Here is a 17988-nt window from a genome sequence, read left to right as displayed (position 1 = left end):
TTGTGTAAATCTTAGATTAGATTTCATTATAGTTATTATTTCCTATATGGACTTGTAATCCTGGCACGGCTTAGTCAGTTATTCTCGCAGTTTAGATAAGATTCGGACCGCCACTTCTCTGAAAGCATGGTTCTTGCCTCCCTCTCTCTTCCCTCCTTGGAGCTCGTCCATTCGTTGAGTGATCCCTTGCTCTCACGTTCGAGTGTTTGCTCGTCGTTTAGGCCGGTGAGTGAGATTTCTGCTCATTGAAGTCACGAAGGATTTCTTCTCTCCCTTATTACTATAAATAAAGGTCCTACGTAGGAGGATAACACATCCTCTACATTCTTCTACACAACCCTACAAACAAATCTCTCTCTCCAATCCATCTCTCTGCCGCCAGCACCCATTCCCTTGTCAGATAAAATGGGCTACAACACGTTATCAACACGCTCTTACCGCTGCGCTTAGGAATCCGACGTGGAAGTTTTCTGCATCAAACCAGTTCATCCAATATCATCATGCACTCAGGCTCTTCCAAAACAACGGTTTTTATCTCAATATTTTGGCAGCCCTGATAGCATGAACATTCACCATAATGCAAGACCCAACTTTACGTTTTTCGAATTTTAGATTCTACATAAATTGTGTATGCATTATATCCATAATTGTTGAGTTATATGAATTTGATATTGCCATGAATTGCATCAAATATATGTCCATGCATTAAATTATTGAACTGAATATGCATGCAATTGAATTTTATAATTTGAAAAAAAAAATCGCAAACTGCTAGGGTTTTTCGAACCATCTGAGTCGCAAACCCGAGCCGCTAGCCCAGGCCTGCAACTTGTATGGCTAAGCAGTGCAAAGTCGCGAGACCACAAGCCGGAGCCAAAGGCTCCGTGTTTAAAAACCCAGAAACCCCGACACCTTCCATGGCGTCTTCACCATCACAGGTGGGCCTGCAACCCAACCTTGACCTTGGGTCACCGTCCCAACGGCCTGAAGCTCATCCACCAACGTAGATTGACCAAGATTCCTTTGAATTTCGTTGGATTTTCTTTGAAATTCCGATTCGAAATTCCAAGGTTTTGGTTGAAACGTTGAGATTGCCAAAGGCTTCGTGTTTGAAAACCCAGAAACCTCGACACCTTCTATGGTGTCTTCACCATCACAAGTGAGCCTGCAACCCAACCTTGACCTTGGGTCACCATCCCAACGGTCTGAAGCTCGTCCACCAACGTAGATTGATCGAGATTCCTTCGAATTTCGTCGGATTTTCTTTGAAATTCCGATTCGAATTTCTAAGGTTTTGGTTGAAACGTTGAGATTCGTCTATCTTCGCTCATATTTGTGATTCCCGTTGCCTCACGAACTCACCCTAAGAGTTTTTATCCCAAAACACGGCCACCTGAAGTGGTGGCACCAGTCTTTTTCCCCAGCGAGCGCACCCAGCTACACCTGGGGTGTTTTTGGTCCCAACCCAAGTCTAATTGGGCCTTGGTTTTCTCAGCCTGAAAGAATTTTTTTTCTTTTTGGGTTCGCTTGAAGCGGCCCAGACCTTTAGCTCGGCCCAAATTTGACACCAACCCGTAGGCTTATGGTGTCCCTGTACATGTCACCACACCTGATCTCAGCCCGTAATTGATGAATCGATGCACATGTACCGTGACGCATAGGATTGTATCCCTCGGGAAAAATGACGCTACGAAGCAGCAGAGCACTCCTCCGCATAGGACTTGCAGTCCTAGCCTGCTTCTCGCCTCACCAGATCAAAGCCCGTTTGGGCCTCTGTCTTTGGGCCTGCACCTACAACCTTTTTTTTATGCTGGGCTAGCCTACATACTAGGCCCGAGCCCATTCTAGCTCCAGTTTGGGCCTGGACCTCAAGGTGCACATTTACTCAGCCCACTCGTGGGATTTGGTCCAAGTTTTTGGGCCCCAAGTTTTGATTGCCTTTTTTTAGGCCCAATGGGTTTTTCCACTCACACTTTAAATTTGCCCCAAAGTCCAAATAATTACTTCAATTATAATTATAGACCTGAAGTTATATTTGCATATTTTCTTGTTGCATATTTCTGTATATATATTTGCGTTTGCTTGTAGGAACATATGAACCTGAAGTTCATTATTATTTCGAAACCTGAAGTTTCTATGCCTTGTTTGAAAACCTGAGGTTTTTCTTGAAAAACATTACCCATGAAAACCTTTTGTTCATGTGAATTTTAACCAATACATGTCTATTAGAACCTTAATGTTTTACTCCTATGTGAATGGATTGATATTTTTCTCCATTACACTGATCACATCTTGTCCTTTATTTTGTGATAGGAACATGTTGAATTTGAACAAACTTGACTTCACCTCTTTAGAGGTCTCTGGAAGGAATGACCTCAAGTGGGTCCAAGATGTAAAGCTCCACCTCACTGCAAAGAATTTGCATCCTGCCATTGAAGATGAGACGGACAACCTGATTGGCGAAGCTAAGAAAGCCACTGCCATGATCTTCATCTGAAGACATATTCATAACAAACTGCAAAACCGAGTACCTTGCTGAGAAGGATCCACGACCACTATGGGTCACTTTGGCTGATTGCTTTGATCACCAAAATGACATCTTCTTGCCTGAAGCAAGACATGACTGGCAACATTTGTGCTTCCAAGACTTTATGTCTATGAATAAATATAATTCTAAAGTTTGTCCAATCCGATCACTTCTCAAGTTTTGTAATGTAACTTTGACCGAAGATGATCTCCTGGAGAAGACCTATTTGACCTTCTCTGCTACTAATTTTTTCCTGTAGCAACAATATGGAGCTCAGAAGTTCACTAAGTTTTGGATTTGATCTCTGTTGTACTTTTCGCTGAAAAATAGAATTAGCTATTGATGAAAAATCATCAAGCTCGACCTACTGGGGCAACTGTTGTGCCTGAAGCACACTATAGCACAAACCAATGCCCAAAACGCCAAAAGAGGTGTGGTAGGGGCGGCCAGAAGCTACCCCGACAAGGTCAACAGAGCCAAGGCCTATCTGAGGGAGGAAACAAAGCCCAGAAGCGTCATAACCTCGCTTCTAAGGCCTCAAACTTCAAGAATAAGGGCAAAGCACCTGAAACCATGGATGCAGACATGTGATATTGTTGTGGTTCAAAAGACCATTGGTCCCTTGTTTTCCGAGCTCCCCAAAATGTTGTAGCTGAATATCATTCTTGTCATAAAAGGTTTGAATCAAACTTTGTGCAAGTGGACTGACCAGAAAGTACCAAGATGGAGGTTTCTGACTTTTAAGAGGTCGTTACCCCTATGGAAGATTAAAATCTTAGACATAAACTATTTTTCTAGTTGAAATTTAGACATTAGGTCCAAATTCCACCTAGTGGCCGAACCTCCTTGTGTTTTTGGTTAATTTTGAATAATTTTCCTTTATGTTTGGATTATTTGTTGGTGATTTGTTTTTTGGATATTAAGTTTAATTAATATTTGCCCTTGAATACTTAAAATTATTTTAAATGGATATTTGTTTTAAAAAACTTTTATGCATGTGACCAATTCAAATTAATTTTCATTATAGGTATGAGTAGTGGGGAAGTTAGTTGTTTGGCAGATAGTGCAACCACGCACACCGTTTTACGTTAACGCATCTATTTCACCAACTTCATACCTAAGAATGCACATCTGATAACCCTTTCAGGATCATCCAACCTGATCGAAGTATACGGTAAGGCACATATAATGTTGTCCAATAGTACAATTTTGACCATTGATGAAACACTTTATTCTTTGTGTTCTGGAAGAACGTTGTTGAGCTATAAGGACATTAGAGATAATAATTACCATGTTGAAACCTATGTAGAAAATGGAGTTAAATTTATGTGCATAACTTCTTACGAATATGGCTAGAAGCGTATTCTAGAGAAGATGGAGTGTATCCCGAGTGGTTTGTTTACTACGACCATACGCCCCATAGAGAGCCACTATGTGGCCAGCCTTACCTCTGGGACCGCACATGAAATTACACTTTGGCATGATCTTTTAGGACACCCTGGATGAATAGCAATACGTCGTATCCTCAAATCTTCACATGGGTATCCACTAACCCGAAGTTTAGGTTCAATTCAAGGAATCAAATGTCAAACCTACTCCATGGGAAAGCTTATTATTAATTAAGCCTTCTTATGATAAGATTCGTTCGAATACTCCTATTTTTCTACAAATGATTAAGAGGGACATTTGTGGACCAATTCACCATCCATGCGGACCAACCATTGAGATATTTTATGGTTTTGGTTGATGTATACACATGTTGGTCACACGTGTGATTGTTGTCTACAAGGAACACTGCATTCTCCAAACTGTTGGCTCAAGTTATCAAGCTCAGGGCTCACCACCTTAATTATCCGATCAAATCTATTCGATTAGATAATGCTGGAGAATTCACATCTAAAACTTTTGATGACTATTGCATGTCGGCTGGGGTTGAAGTTGAACATCTTGTACCCTATGTTCACACCCAGAACGGCTTGTCAGAAGCATTCATAAAACGCTTACAAATGATTACTCGATCGTTGGTCATACGTACCAAGCTCCTGATCGCTGCTTGGGGTCAAGCAATATTGCACGCAACCATGTTGGTCTGCTTAAGACATGTTGTGACCCAACCATATAGTATCATTCAGTTAGTTACCGGATACGAACCCGACATATCGCATTTGTACATTTTTGGTTGTGTGGTCTATGTGCTGATTTCGCCACCCTTACGTACAAAAATGGGGCCTCAGCGAATGATAGAAATCTATGTCAAATATAATTTTCATTCGATTATTCGTTACTTAGAACATTTGACAGGCGATCTGTTTACCTCTCGTTTCACGGATTGTCACTTCTATGAGATAATCTTCCCGTCGTTAGAAGGAGATAAGAACGTCAACATTCCTAAAGAATGACGCGAATTATCGTGGACGACTCCCACTTTGTCTCATTTAGATCCCCGCACCGCTTAGTCTGAAACTGAAGTGCATCGCATATTAGATATTTAGAGCATAGCTCAGAGTATGCCAGATGCTTTCATTGATTTAGCGCGAGTGACAAGATCACATATTCCACCTACGAATGTGCCTGCAAAGATGGATGTACCAAATGTACAACAGACTTCCTTCTTAGAGGCCCAGGACACCAATTTTGGTGATCCACGTACATTAACGGCTAGCCAATCATCTGCTTTTACACATAAGCGTGGTTGACCTCTTGGTTCAAGGGATTTACACATCCGGAAGAGGAAACCCACAACACAGGCACCTGAAGAGCCTACCATGAATCTGACTGTTGTTTACTCATTCTACCAAACTCATAAGGAACTTTTAGATTACGGAAGCGTCCTTGAAGAGACGAATCTATTTCCCAAGAGTCGTGATATTTTGGTCTATTATGCTACAATAGCTATTGAGATCATGTTGAGCGATGACATTGAACCTTATTCCATTGATGAATGTCGATGTAGAATCGATTGGTCAAACTGGAAACAAGCAATCCAAGTCGAACTCGATTCGCATGCGAAACATAAGGTGTTTTGACCTGTAACTCATACTCCTCCACATATGAAGCCCGTTGGCTATAAGTGGGTTTTCTTTTGGAAGCGTAATGAAAAGAACAAAATTGTGTGTTGCAAAGCTTGTCTTATTGTACAAGGCTTCTCATAATGCTTTGGGATTGACTATGATGAAACTTATTCACCCATTATGTATGTGATTACTTTTCGCTACCTTATCAATTTGGTAGTTTTTGAAAAACTGAGTATGTAGTTGATGGACGTAATAACTACGTATCTCTATGGGGATCTTAATATGAAAATTTATATGAAAGTTCCCGAATGACTTACATTGACTGGATCAAATATTTCCAAACCTCAAAACACGCTCTCAATTCAGCTGAGGCGTTCACTCTACGGTTTGAAGCAATTTGAAAAAATGTGGTATAACCGTCTGAGTGAGTATTTGTCGATGACATGAGCCTTATCGGAACTCCTGAAGAGCTCGCGAGAACTGCTGCGCACATGAAGTTAAAAGATTTAGGAAAGACTCGATACTGTCTCGGTCTCGAGATAGAGCATCGTTCAGATGGAATCTTAGTACATCAAATGAACTATACACCCAGAATGTGTTATGCCGCTTTAATGAGGATAAAGTAAAACCTTCGAGTACTCCTATGGTCGATCGATCGCTAGATGCAAAATGAGATCCCTTGCGTCCGAATGAGGATGATGAAGAGATTTTGGAGCATGAAGTTCCTTATCTAAGTGTGAGAGGCGCTTTATTGTACTTAGCTCAATGCACTAGACCCGACATCTCCTTCACTGTTAATCTTTTGGCAAGATACCGTAATGCCAACACACAAACATTGGATTAGCGTTAAAGACATTTTCCGTTACCTTAAGGGTATTACGGATTTGGGCTTGTTCTATCCCTATGAATCCTCGAGTGATGCCGCACCCCCTTATCTCGAGTCGATTCTCGCCTTGTTGGTTATACCAACGTATGATGCTTATCTGATTCGTATAAGGTGTGCTCTCAAACGGGTTATGTCTTTACCATTGGAGGTACCACAATCTCTTGGAGGTCAACTAAATAGACCTTAGTTGCCATTTCATATAACCATGCTGAAATTCTCGTCTTACATGAAGCAACTTGGGAATGTTTTTGGTTGAGAGCAGTTATGGGCCATATTCGAAGCTCATACTATCTTTACCCTATCGTTGATGTCCTGACGACTATCGATGAAGACAACGTAGCATATATCAAACAGTTCAAGAAGGGTTGCATCAAAGGAGACAACACCAAGCACATTGTGCCGAAATTCTTCTTTTCACATCAACAACAAGAGCATCAGAAGATTGAAGTCATGCAAATCTATTCATAAGACAATCTGGCCGACCTCTTCACCAAATCACTACTGAAGGCGATGTTTCAGAAGCTTGTTCATGAAATTGGTATGCGTAAACTTTCTAAGTTGTAACATTGCTAGTTCTCTTTGGAATTATATCAAACTCAAGAGGAGTATCCTGAAGTATACTTGCTTGATCTTAATGTACTATTTTCCCTACGATTAGGAGCATTTTTCCCACTGGGTTCTTGCTACCTAACTAGGTTTTAACGAGTCACCTACCTTAGGTTTATCATATCCCTGATGACATTTCATAGTGACTTTGCATTTCTCATGCATTTTTCCTTAGACTTAGGGTTTTGTCCCTACTTGGGTTTTTACCATAGCCATAGTGTGAAATCCCGTTCCCAGATTTCACTGTTATAATCTACGTATTTGTATTATTGAGATTTTATATTATTTCTCGAGAATTTATTTTAAATTGTTTGGATTTAGATTTTAATTAAACTAGTTATGAAGAGTGAAGTTTGAAAAATAATTATTTAAAATTTGTTGACCTTTTGAGGTCACAAGTAACATTTTCGAATAGGTCTCGAAGCCACGAGCGCATAGGCGAAAGCCGTTTGCGATTCCGAGTTATAACAGTATAGTTACGGACGTTTGAAGTTGTGAACTATAGATTGTGGGAATTATTTAATTCCCACATGTGGGTTAAAGGTTAAGTGAGTTTAAAAAGGGGAAGGTTTATGAAAAAAAAAGGGGAAGAAGGAGGGGTCTGATTTTTTGACCCGTTTTGGGGCGTTTTCGACCCATTAAAATCACAAACTTGACCCGATTGTATCTCCTTCATCCGATCTCCATTTTGGGTGATCTTGATGTACATGGAAAACTCTTGATGAGCCCTTCAACTCTGTAATGTTAGATTTTCCATTTTCTTATCCATTTTTCCAGTTCGAGGCAGCAAAGTCTCATGGGTTTTCCAGCGGTTTTGTCATTTTTCCGACGATTCCGGCAACCATTTCCCTCTTCATAATCTTCATCTACTCTTCATAATCTTCAAGTTGGTATGCTTGGTTCGTGCTTTCGTATTCGTTTTAGAGTTGGGTGTTTAGAACCCTAGAAACCCGGTTTCCCCGAAGAATTTGGATGATTTCCGGTTAGAATTTGTCGTTGGTCTAGTTGTGAATAATATCTCCCTTGTTGAGCTCTAGTTACCACGTGAATTTAAGCCTCTTGGGTTAAGGTTGAAAATTTGGGTTTTCAAACCCTTCACCATGGCTACCATTGCGTGTGGCGGTGCGTGGGACCGTCCACGAGTGTTGTCTAAGTACCAAATACCTTCTAGTGACCTTGTGAACCTATGTCTAGCTTGGTTTCCCAAAATTCAATTGTTGGTGTGATGTGGAGAAATGTGAATGACTAATATGTGATATTGGTGATCACTTTGTTTTCATAACTAGTATCCTGTGTGGATATGAGATGGTTTTATAATTATGTTTCCTATAAAATTGTTAATTTTTATATTTAGCCATTGATGTAGTTTTATGGTGTGATTTGATGTGCATATTGGAAATATGGTTTGTATTGTATGATTGGATTGATGTGATGAAATGCGGGGCTAATAGTGGACCATTAACCCATTGTTATGGGGTTTGTTACTTCGAAACATGTTTCAACCCTCGTGTCATTATTTCATTCTCGTTTCGTTGAGTCTTTGTACCTTGGGTAACTTGATCCATGTCTTGTTTCATTGATTGGTGTTACACATTCTACTCCACGATTCCGTTGAGTGATGGTCTGGAATCGTATCTTGGTTTGGATTCCGTTGAGTGATGGTCCAGAATCCCTTATACTCCATGATTCTGTTGAGAGATGGTCCAAGATCGTGTTCACCTTGGGGTTATTGAATTTGGATTGAGATAGCTTCATAGATGTAGACTTCGGCCGAACTGTGTCGCTCTAACCCTACTTTTCATTGTGTTGTATGAGATTATGATTGTGAGTTGTTGTGATTTGTTTCAGATGAATCGTTGGATGTCTGGGTGACTCATTCGGAGTTACAAAGGTTTGGTATTGATTCCTTATGAATGATTTATATTCAAGAGATGTAAACTGTGATTAATGGTTGGCTTTATCATTATTATCATATCCTTGTATTATTGTCACTCACCCGAGCTTTGTAGCTTATCTGAATTCTTGATGCCAATGCAGCATTCCGATGGTGTAGGCACTAATTGTATAGATTTCCATAAAGGTAGTCCGACCTTAGAGTCGAGTGAATATGAATTGTTCATAGTAGACATTGTGTATAAATTAGACTTATCATGTTAGTACTTGGAATCCAGGTGGGGAATTATGTAGGGATCCTTTATTAAAATTTGTGAATTGATATGGGACCTTATTGATTGAATAACATAGTAATTGTAGATATCATGCATCTTTGATTTTTAGGATTGATTAAGTAGAATGATTGCGGAAAGATGTGGAATATGATTGTTATTATTATGATTAGTCTCGTTGCTCAAAGTGGCTTGAGAATAATATTGTGCTTTGTTGGTTCTTGGATACGTTACATGTGATATGGATATTAACTTATTTTTCTTTTACTAATATCGTATGTGAATATGTCTCGGTCTTATAAATGAGATTTGTATTGAAATGTGATTTTATGTATTAGACATAGACTATGTTGTTAAACATGACTTGGCTTGTGTATTGATGACGGTTGGGATATATTTAACTTTAATTATCTTTTCGTACTGTGATTGATGTGTATGATTATTTTTATGATAAGGTTATCCTAGAATCCTATTAGAAGTATGTTGTAACACCTATTGCTTGTGTGACATATTAGTGATGGCCTTGAGAAGTTGATGGTGTAGATGACTACGTTGGAACTCGTAGGGGTTAAGATGTGGATAAATTGTGTATTGAAGTTATTGCACCATGTAGCAGAGGTATATGGATGGTCCTACTTGGTATATCTGCGATGGGAGACCCTACGTATTCAGGGGTGATCATGCCTGGTATATCCGCGTTGGGTGATCACCGCCTGCACGATTATGTTGAAACATAATGATGTATATGATGGATGAAATAGAAACCTTGATTATCATGTGGATTATTATGTAGCTTGAATTGAATAATTCATGCTTGTCAAGTCCAAATGTTTGATTGAGGAATGTTTTGCCTTTTTGGCTTGAATGAATCGTGTTATATGTCGAGTTATAGAGAAGTTGAACTACGAATGGCTTGATCCTTGTTGAGGGTACGTAGGCAGTCTAACGAAGAGGTTAGATGCATCCATAAAGTATACGAAAAATTATTGTGAATCTGGATCTTGAATGATACTTTGTATATTTTCAGGAAGCGGGGTATGTTAGATATACGGGCATTTGGTGACGTCACGTGTTGATTCGGACGTATGTCGGGATCGGGGTGTGACACATAGGGTTTCTTAGTGAGACTTACTTTTATATGTAAGTTCCTACCTTATTGAGAATAGTGTGTTCCCAGAATTAGTGCCCACGAGTCGACTTCCTCAACCTCTACATGATGCCGAATCTACTTGAGTATTTACACACTCAAGGGGGAGTGTTATAAACTTTCTAGTTTAAGTATGATTGTGTAAATCCTAGATTAGATTTGATTCTAGTTATTCTTTCCTATATGGACTTGTATTCCTTGGGGATGAATGATTTCTTCTCTCTCTTATTACTATAAATAAAGGCACTACGTAGGGGAGATAACACATCCTCTACATTCTTCTACACAAACCCTACAAACACATCTCTCTCTGCCACCAGCTCCTCTTCCCTTGTCAGATAAAATAAGCTACAACATGTTTTAATTTGATATCTTTTTTTCTATATATATTTATAAAGATTTTCTTATTCAACAAAAAATTGAGCTTTTCTTTAATTACAAGGTTAAATTAGTAAATTTATAAGCTAATTTTTTATTTACTTAAGTGGTTATATGAAAGGAAACTAAAACCTGAGAAGGTGTTAATATAATGTCTCAAACATGAAGTAAGTTTTGTGAAAACTCGATACCTTTCGGTGGGTGTCAGGGTAAATAACCCAATATATATTTATGTTCACATTCGAGTTTTGTACACATCAAATATATATGTTTTCATTTTCGAACAGCCTATCATGTTGTATTGCTAGATTTTCAATTTAGGTTGACAGGGTCATATAGATATAGTAACCTTTAGGCCCCATTACAATAAATTCCCCAAAATACAACCGTTAGGTCGGTAGGATCATGCCACTTGTAACCTTCAGCAACGGAAGAAAATCAACGACAGCCAATAAATTAAACGTACGTAGCCATATCATATTGCCACGCGTAAAGAGCTTTGCTCCTGCAACGGTAAGATAATCCCTCGTTTGCCCTTATAAGCAAGCCCCTCTTTGTAACTCATCCCCTCACCAGCTTCAGTTTCCATTCTCTCTCTATCTCGCTCCTCGATCTCTCTCTGAAAATTCTCTTCCTTTTTCTTCCTAAATTGCAGATCTTCGTTGGTGTTTGTGCATCTCAATTTCATCGCTTTCATATATTTGAAATATACATATATATAGTCACAGTATATATATTTGATCTGTTCTTTTTGTTTGGATCTTATTGATTAATTCTCCTCTCATGGAGTTTTGGAGATTTGTTTGGATTCAGATCTTGTTCTTTTCGCTGTGTTTGTGTTTGTGTTCAACTACACAAGGATACAAATTCTATGTTGGTGGGAGAGATGGGTGGGTGTTGAACCCTTCTGAGAACTACAACCACTGGGCTGAGAGGAACAGGTTCAATGTCAATGACAATCTATGTAACATCTCTTTCTTCTCTCTTTTTCTCTCTCTCTCAATATTTTCTCTTAGGGTTTTTTCTGTCTGATCCATCGATGTTTTTGTTAAAGAAAAATAATTTTCAGATCGTCTATGACAATTTGATTATTTTCGTCATTTGAATATAAGGAAAACTAATGAAAATGGCTTGAGAATTTTGAGTTTTAATGATAAGGACAAAATAAAGGGTAAAGTGAATAGTATCATGATTGACTTTTTAATGTAAAAATATGGTTTTTCGTTAAAATGAACAGTACCAGATGCTTTTCGTTAAAATTCCCTTGAATATAAGCATGGTTGTGTGAAAATTATTTCTCTTTTCAAATCCTGAACGCTAAGATAATGTCGTTTTAGACATAAGCATAATACCAGCACATAAAACATGAAAAGTCTAATTATTATTGGTTCACAACATCAAACAAATAAAACATGAAAAAAAAATTAAATAATAGAGAAAATATATCCAAGAGATCCTAAATTTCAGTTTTTTTTTTTTCTCTTTTTATCCGCCCTATATTTTAGGTCAAATTTTGTTCCTAATTTTTGCTTCCTCATGCCACGTGCACACATATACAGATTTCAAGTACCAGAAAGGGTCAGACTCAGTGCTCGTCGTGAACAAAGACGACTACTTCAACTGCAACACCCAAAACCCTATTCAGAAACTCGACGGTGGCGACTCAGACTTCACCTTCGACAGGTCTGGACCTTTCTATTTCATCAGTGGTCAAAATGGTAATTGTGCAAAGGGTCAGAAGTTTCTAATTATTGTCCTCGCCCCGAGGCACCCCAAGCGACCAGTCCTCCCTCCTCCTCCTACTAGCCCTACCACCCCTACAGCTCCTGGCCCTAGCCCCACCGCCCCTACAGCTCCTGCCTATCCTCCCGCCACGTCTCCTCAGCAGCCCTACCAGCCTCCTGCGGCATCCCCACCACAAGGGCCAGGGCTACCACCAGCTGCGGGCCCAGTCTCTCCATCACCCTCACCTGTGATTACAAACCCTCCTCCATCTGCATCACCAGGCCCATGGTCATCACAACCGTCACCGTCGCCATCAACCTCTCCGGTACCAGCTGCGGGCCCATTCTCTCCATCACCATCACCTGTGATTACAAACCCTCCTCCAGCTGCCTCACCAGGCCCATGGTCATCACAACCGTCACCATCGCCGTCAACATATCCGGGGCCAGCTCCCTCAACGACAACATCTCCGGTGCCAGCTCCGTCGTCAGGCTATACTCCAAGTACTTCTCCGCCCTCACCACCCCCGGAGGGGCTCGCACCTACCCCTTCTGGCGTGCCTGAGGGCCCCACACCTACTTCGTCCGACCAGCCTGCGGGCCCCACACCTCCGGGAACTGTTACTTCTCCGCCGCCAGGGTCCGAGGAGTCGACTGCGCCGAAGCCGTCAAATAATGGAGCGTTACGTGGTGTAACGGCTCCTTCGAGTGTGTTGGCGTCTTTGGCTGTTGTTCTGGTCAGTGTGGCTCTCTCATGAAACGGATTTGTGCAGGGTTGAAATAACGGGGGAATAAATAAATAAGTTAGTGCAAGGTGTTTTTTTTTTTTTTTTTTTTTCAGTTTGATGATTTATTAGGGGCTGTTTTGTTAATTAGTTAATTTTCTTTCATTTTTTATTTTATATCTTAGAACTCAAGAGGGTATTGTTTCGGTCGGGAATTAATTCGTATTTGTTTTCTAGTTAAATCTGAGATATTATTTTGGTTTTGTTTTCTTTACTTCCAAGTAAAACTTGATCAATTCATTCAACTTGATCAATTCATTCTCCACATAACCTTATTGTTAATTTCCATATTCAATATTTTCTTTTGACTCCTGTGATGCAAATGACTTGGTGATTTAAATTTGAAAAGGAGCATGCACAACATAAATTGAAGAATTAATGTTCATCTTTTCAAGGGATAATATTTGACTCTTTACATAAATATTATTCTAAAAGAATTATTCAATTTGAAGGATGATTCCTTGAACTTATTTGATTCATATTTATGTTTAAAGCTCTGCAAATAAAAAAATATATATAGATATGACATTTGATTAGACGATGATAAAGTGAATTGGCTGGAATTATGACATTTATATAGAAAAATGACTTCTTACCTGTACAAAGTCAAATAATGTCTAAGGTTCAAATGAAAATGACCTCAAGCTATCTTCATCCGAGGGCTAGCCATCTGGTCCTCCAAGATATTAATATTTTAATGAATAATACATGACCATATTTGCCTCTGTTTCCAACCGAGGGCCAAAGGGCCATAGGGCTCGTTTTAGCCCTGTCACAAAAAATAGTCTCCAACTGGGGGTCATAGAGCCAAACATAATTTATTATTTAAAAACTACAACTTAAATTCAAATCCAACGGCTAAGTGACGTCAGCTAGCCGTTGGATTTGAAAAAAAATATAATTTTAAAAAAATATGAAACAAATTTTTGTGAAATATAAGTTATAGGAAAAAAATATAATTTAAAAAATATGAAACAAATTTTGTGAAATAGAAGTTATAGGAAAAAAAAATAGAATTTAAAATAAAATGAAACAAATTTTGTGACACACCCCGACCCGGAACGTCTACTAAGACTCCCAATCGAGCTGTGGTGGCCATCATAGCTTTTACGTCTACTAAGACTCCCAATCGAGCTGTGGTGGCCATCATAACTTTTCACTCTTGGATGACGTTGATCTTTTGGAGATTCATGACGACGTATCCTTGAATGTTTCAACTGTGTAGAGGTAGCATGATGGATTATCACCTATATTTCCAATGTGTAGAATTGTTTGGAATGAGCCAATCTCTGGTCGGAAGTTTGCCGACGAGGATGTCAGGCCCCTAAAGGGGGTGGATTGTAACATCCCACATCGCCCAGGGAAGTGGATCATGTAAGCCTTATATGTATATACCCATCTCTACCTAGCACGAGGCTTTTTGGGAGCTCACTGACTTCGGGTTCCATCGGAACTCTGAAGTTAAGCGAGTTCGTGCGAGAGCAATCCCATGATGGGTGACCCATTAGAAAGTTCTCGTGTGAGTTCGCAGAAACAAAACCGTGAGGGCGTGGTTGAGGCCCAAAGCGGACAATATCGTGCTACGGTGGAGTCGAGCCCGGGATGTGGTGGGGGCCCGGGCCTGGATGTGACATTTTGTGAAATAGAAGTTATAGGAAAAAAATGGAATTTAAAAAAAATATGAAACAAATTTTGTAAAATAAAAGTTGTTTATACCATACTTAGGGCCTCCGTATTTAGATCTCGTACAAATACTCGGGGGACTTGAATGTAATTATGTAATAAAGGAAGGGGCAAATATGTAATAAGTGAGGAGTCCTTATTCTATAAAAGAACCCCTCACCCTCACAATTAGGAGAGTCTGATTCTCACCCTCAGAGGCCAATTCCTAGGCCCTCTCACCCCCTCTCAGAGCCTCACTCTCATTACAGAGGCTCTCACATTCTCTCCCTCACCTCTTAGATAAATACATAATCAGTGTGGACGTAGCCCAAATCTTGGGGTGAACCACGATACACCTTGTGTTATTTACATTTTATGCAGATTCACGGTCGGATTTACGTTGTTCCAAGACCTCCGGTTTTGTGCATCAACATTTGGCGCCGTCTGTGGGAATCGATACGAAAAGTTGTGTTGGTTCTCTTTCATTTTTTCACCTCCACCGTGAATCTGCAAAATCTACAAGAAACCTAAAAATCTCACTGGGCTTTTCCATAAAAAGATTCGTCTTAGTAGCGAGCACAACTCGAGACAAATGTCACCTCTTCCATTTCCACAATATGAAAATCTTCCTCTTGTCTGTCACCTCTTCGCCAAATGTCTTTCTCTTTTCAAGACACCCTCTCGATTTCCTTAACACGCCTTTTTTTTCCCTTTCTGGCCCCAATTTATTAATTTACACGACCTAGCAAGCTTAATTGCTTCAGCCAAGAAAACTTTTCTAACTCCCAAGTCCCAAGAAAAAATGGGTCTTGAAATATTAGAAGACCAATTCAGGCCAATAACTCCAGTGCGAGTTGCCACACACCCTGTCACCCAGCACCCAAGATCTCAAATTCTCAATGCTTATAGGTCGGTGACAGGGCCAAAATATCAATGATCTAAGGAGGAGGACTAACCAACCAATCAGATCTTTAAAAATCCTCTGATTTTTCCATCTGGGTTTTGCTGGGATTATGATGGGGTGGAGGTACAGAGCTGGGTTGTTCCTAATTGCTGCTGTTGTTGTCATTTGGGTCACCTCTGCAGAAGCCTTACCTGCAACAACCAACCCCACCGCGCGAGAGGCTCATCTGGTACTGGGACTACAGGCTTCCGCCTTTGTAGGCCATGTTGCCTGCGTTGACTGGTCCCTGCTCGATCGACTCCCCGGCGAGCGCAGTGGCTCCATTCCACGTCGACGACCCATTTTTAGCTCGTGGGGCTTCGTTCATCACCACCGTCGATTTCCCAGATCAGCGGAAGAGCTCATCCTCACCGTCGCCACCCTCTTCTTCCTCTTCGCCCTCTCCCACGCCCACACGTCGTCCGACCTACCCGTCAATAAAATCAGCGGCCGCGATCCAGCCAGCGCAAGGTTACCCGAATCCAGTCTCAAGCCCAGACAGCCCACCTCCATCATCCTCGATTATCTGTCTCTCTGGATAACGGTACGTATATTTGAGGCGGTGGAATCGGGTTGGATAGCGACACCATCACGTTTGCTTTGAAAAGTATCGAATTTGGGGATTTGGGATTTGGACGAGGGATTCATGGGGATGCTTTGAAGTCTGGGTGTAGTTCAAATGGATTTGTGGGTTCATCGCTTATGGGGTTGTACTCTCGATGTGGGTTTGTTAAAGATACAGCTGAAGTGTTGGATGAAACTGAAAAGAAAACAGTGAGGTCTTAAAGAACAGTGTATGCCATTGTTGTCATTGTTGTCTTTAAGAATGGGGTATGCCATTGTTGTCTATGTTCTTCTGATAAGCGGCGTGGATGAATGTTTTCTTCTATTCTTCTATTCTCAGCAAATGGGTATGAAACTGAAAAGAAACCCATTTTCTCGAAAATACTATGGATTCAGAAGAGCCAATTTCTAGGCAAGTTCCAGGAGATGGAGATAAGGACCAGATACTTCCACCAAATGGAAAGTGCGATCTTTTCTCCGCGGCAGTTCCTGTTCCACGTCCATGGCTCCATCGCTGGTGACATCTGACTGGAAAAACAATGAAGGTAAAGCAGGTTCCTTTAAACACACAGCTGGAAAGTGGCCCAGCGACCACGATGATAAAGGGATTCAAACATCTAATGATGCCAAGTTGTTGCTATCCCACTACAAGGTCCCAGCATCTTCTTGTGTCAGTGCCTTAGGACATTGGATTGACAAGACACTGAGCACCATTATTCTTAAAAAGAGTGGTCCTCCAAGAAAGCGAAAGCAAAAGTAAGGAATAAACACCCCACCAGAATGATGTAATTTATTTTCCTTATCTTTCGGAAACATCTGTATAAATCCTATCAGAGGGTAATATGTATAAACCTCATCAGAGGGTAAAAAAAAAAGCCCAAAATAATAGGCTGCAATGTCATGTGGAGGGCGAAGGCTTAGATGCCCAAAAGAGCCAGGTCCTCTATTATCACCAACTAGGTAACCCTCTATTATCACCAACCAGGTGATCAAAAGTATGCCTAGTACTTCAAAATTATTCGGCAACCTGCAACTATTACCACCAACCAGGTGATGAAATGTATAACTCGTACTCTAATATCATTTGGAAACTAGCCATTCATGCCACCAACCAGGTGATGAAATGTACAACCCGTACTCTCCTTCATGCCACCAACCAGGTGATCAAAAGTACACTCAGTACTCCAAATTATACATGAGCACTACTCATGTCATTCATACATAAACATTCATGAGCATCACTCATGACAATCATACATAAACATTCATGACCATCATTCATGTCAACATTCATGAGCATCACTCATGTTAACATTCATGAGCATCACTAATGACAACATCCATGAGCATCACTCATGTCAATCAACATAAACATTCATGAGCATCAATCATGTCAATCAGCTTCAAAAGCTTCATTTACAGAGCTCTAGCTTCAAAAGCTTCATTTACAGCGCTCTAGCTTCAAAGCTTCACTTGCAAAGCTTCACCTACAAAGCTTCAGTACAAGGTATACAAATACCGCCTCTAAACAACCGCCACTTCGGCCCATACATGGATTCAATTTGAAGTCTCTAGCCAACATACTCT

General features: G+C 40.3%; 1 protein-coding gene across 1 annotated transcript; it reads left to right on the top strand.

The window, feature by feature from the left end:
• The first annotated feature begins 11213 nt into the window (after window positions 1-11213).
• On the top strand, window positions 11214-13435 carry LOC103413067 (early nodulin-like protein 2). The gene is made up of 2 exons (XM_008351559.4): window positions 11214-11687; window positions 12283-13435. Exons 1-2 carry the CDS (start codon window positions 11507-11509, stop codon window positions 13203-13205), a joined length of 1104 nt encoding a protein of 367 aa, XP_008349781.3. The 5' UTR covers window positions 11214-11506; the 3' UTR covers window positions 13206-13435.
• The last annotated feature ends 4553 nt before the right edge of the window (window positions 13436-17988 follow it).

Source organism: Malus domestica, chromosome 03, assembly GCF_042453785.1.
Source record: "Malus domestica chromosome 03, GDT2T_hap1".
NCBI classification, from domain to species: Eukaryota; Viridiplantae; Streptophyta; class Magnoliopsida; order Rosales; family Rosaceae; genus Malus; species Malus domestica.
Note: the sequence above shows the minus strand (reverse complement) of the source record. Positions and strands in the feature narration are given on the sequence as shown.

Coding starts and splice junctions, on each gene's coding strand:
- LOC103413067 (XM_008351559.4), top strand. CDS start 11,507: ATGGAGTTTTGGAGATTTGTTTGGATTCAGATCTTGTTCTTTTCGCTG. Junction 11,688..12,282: donor CAATGTCAATGACAATCTAT/GTAACATCTCTT, acceptor ACACATATACAG/ATTTCAAGTACCAGAAAGGG.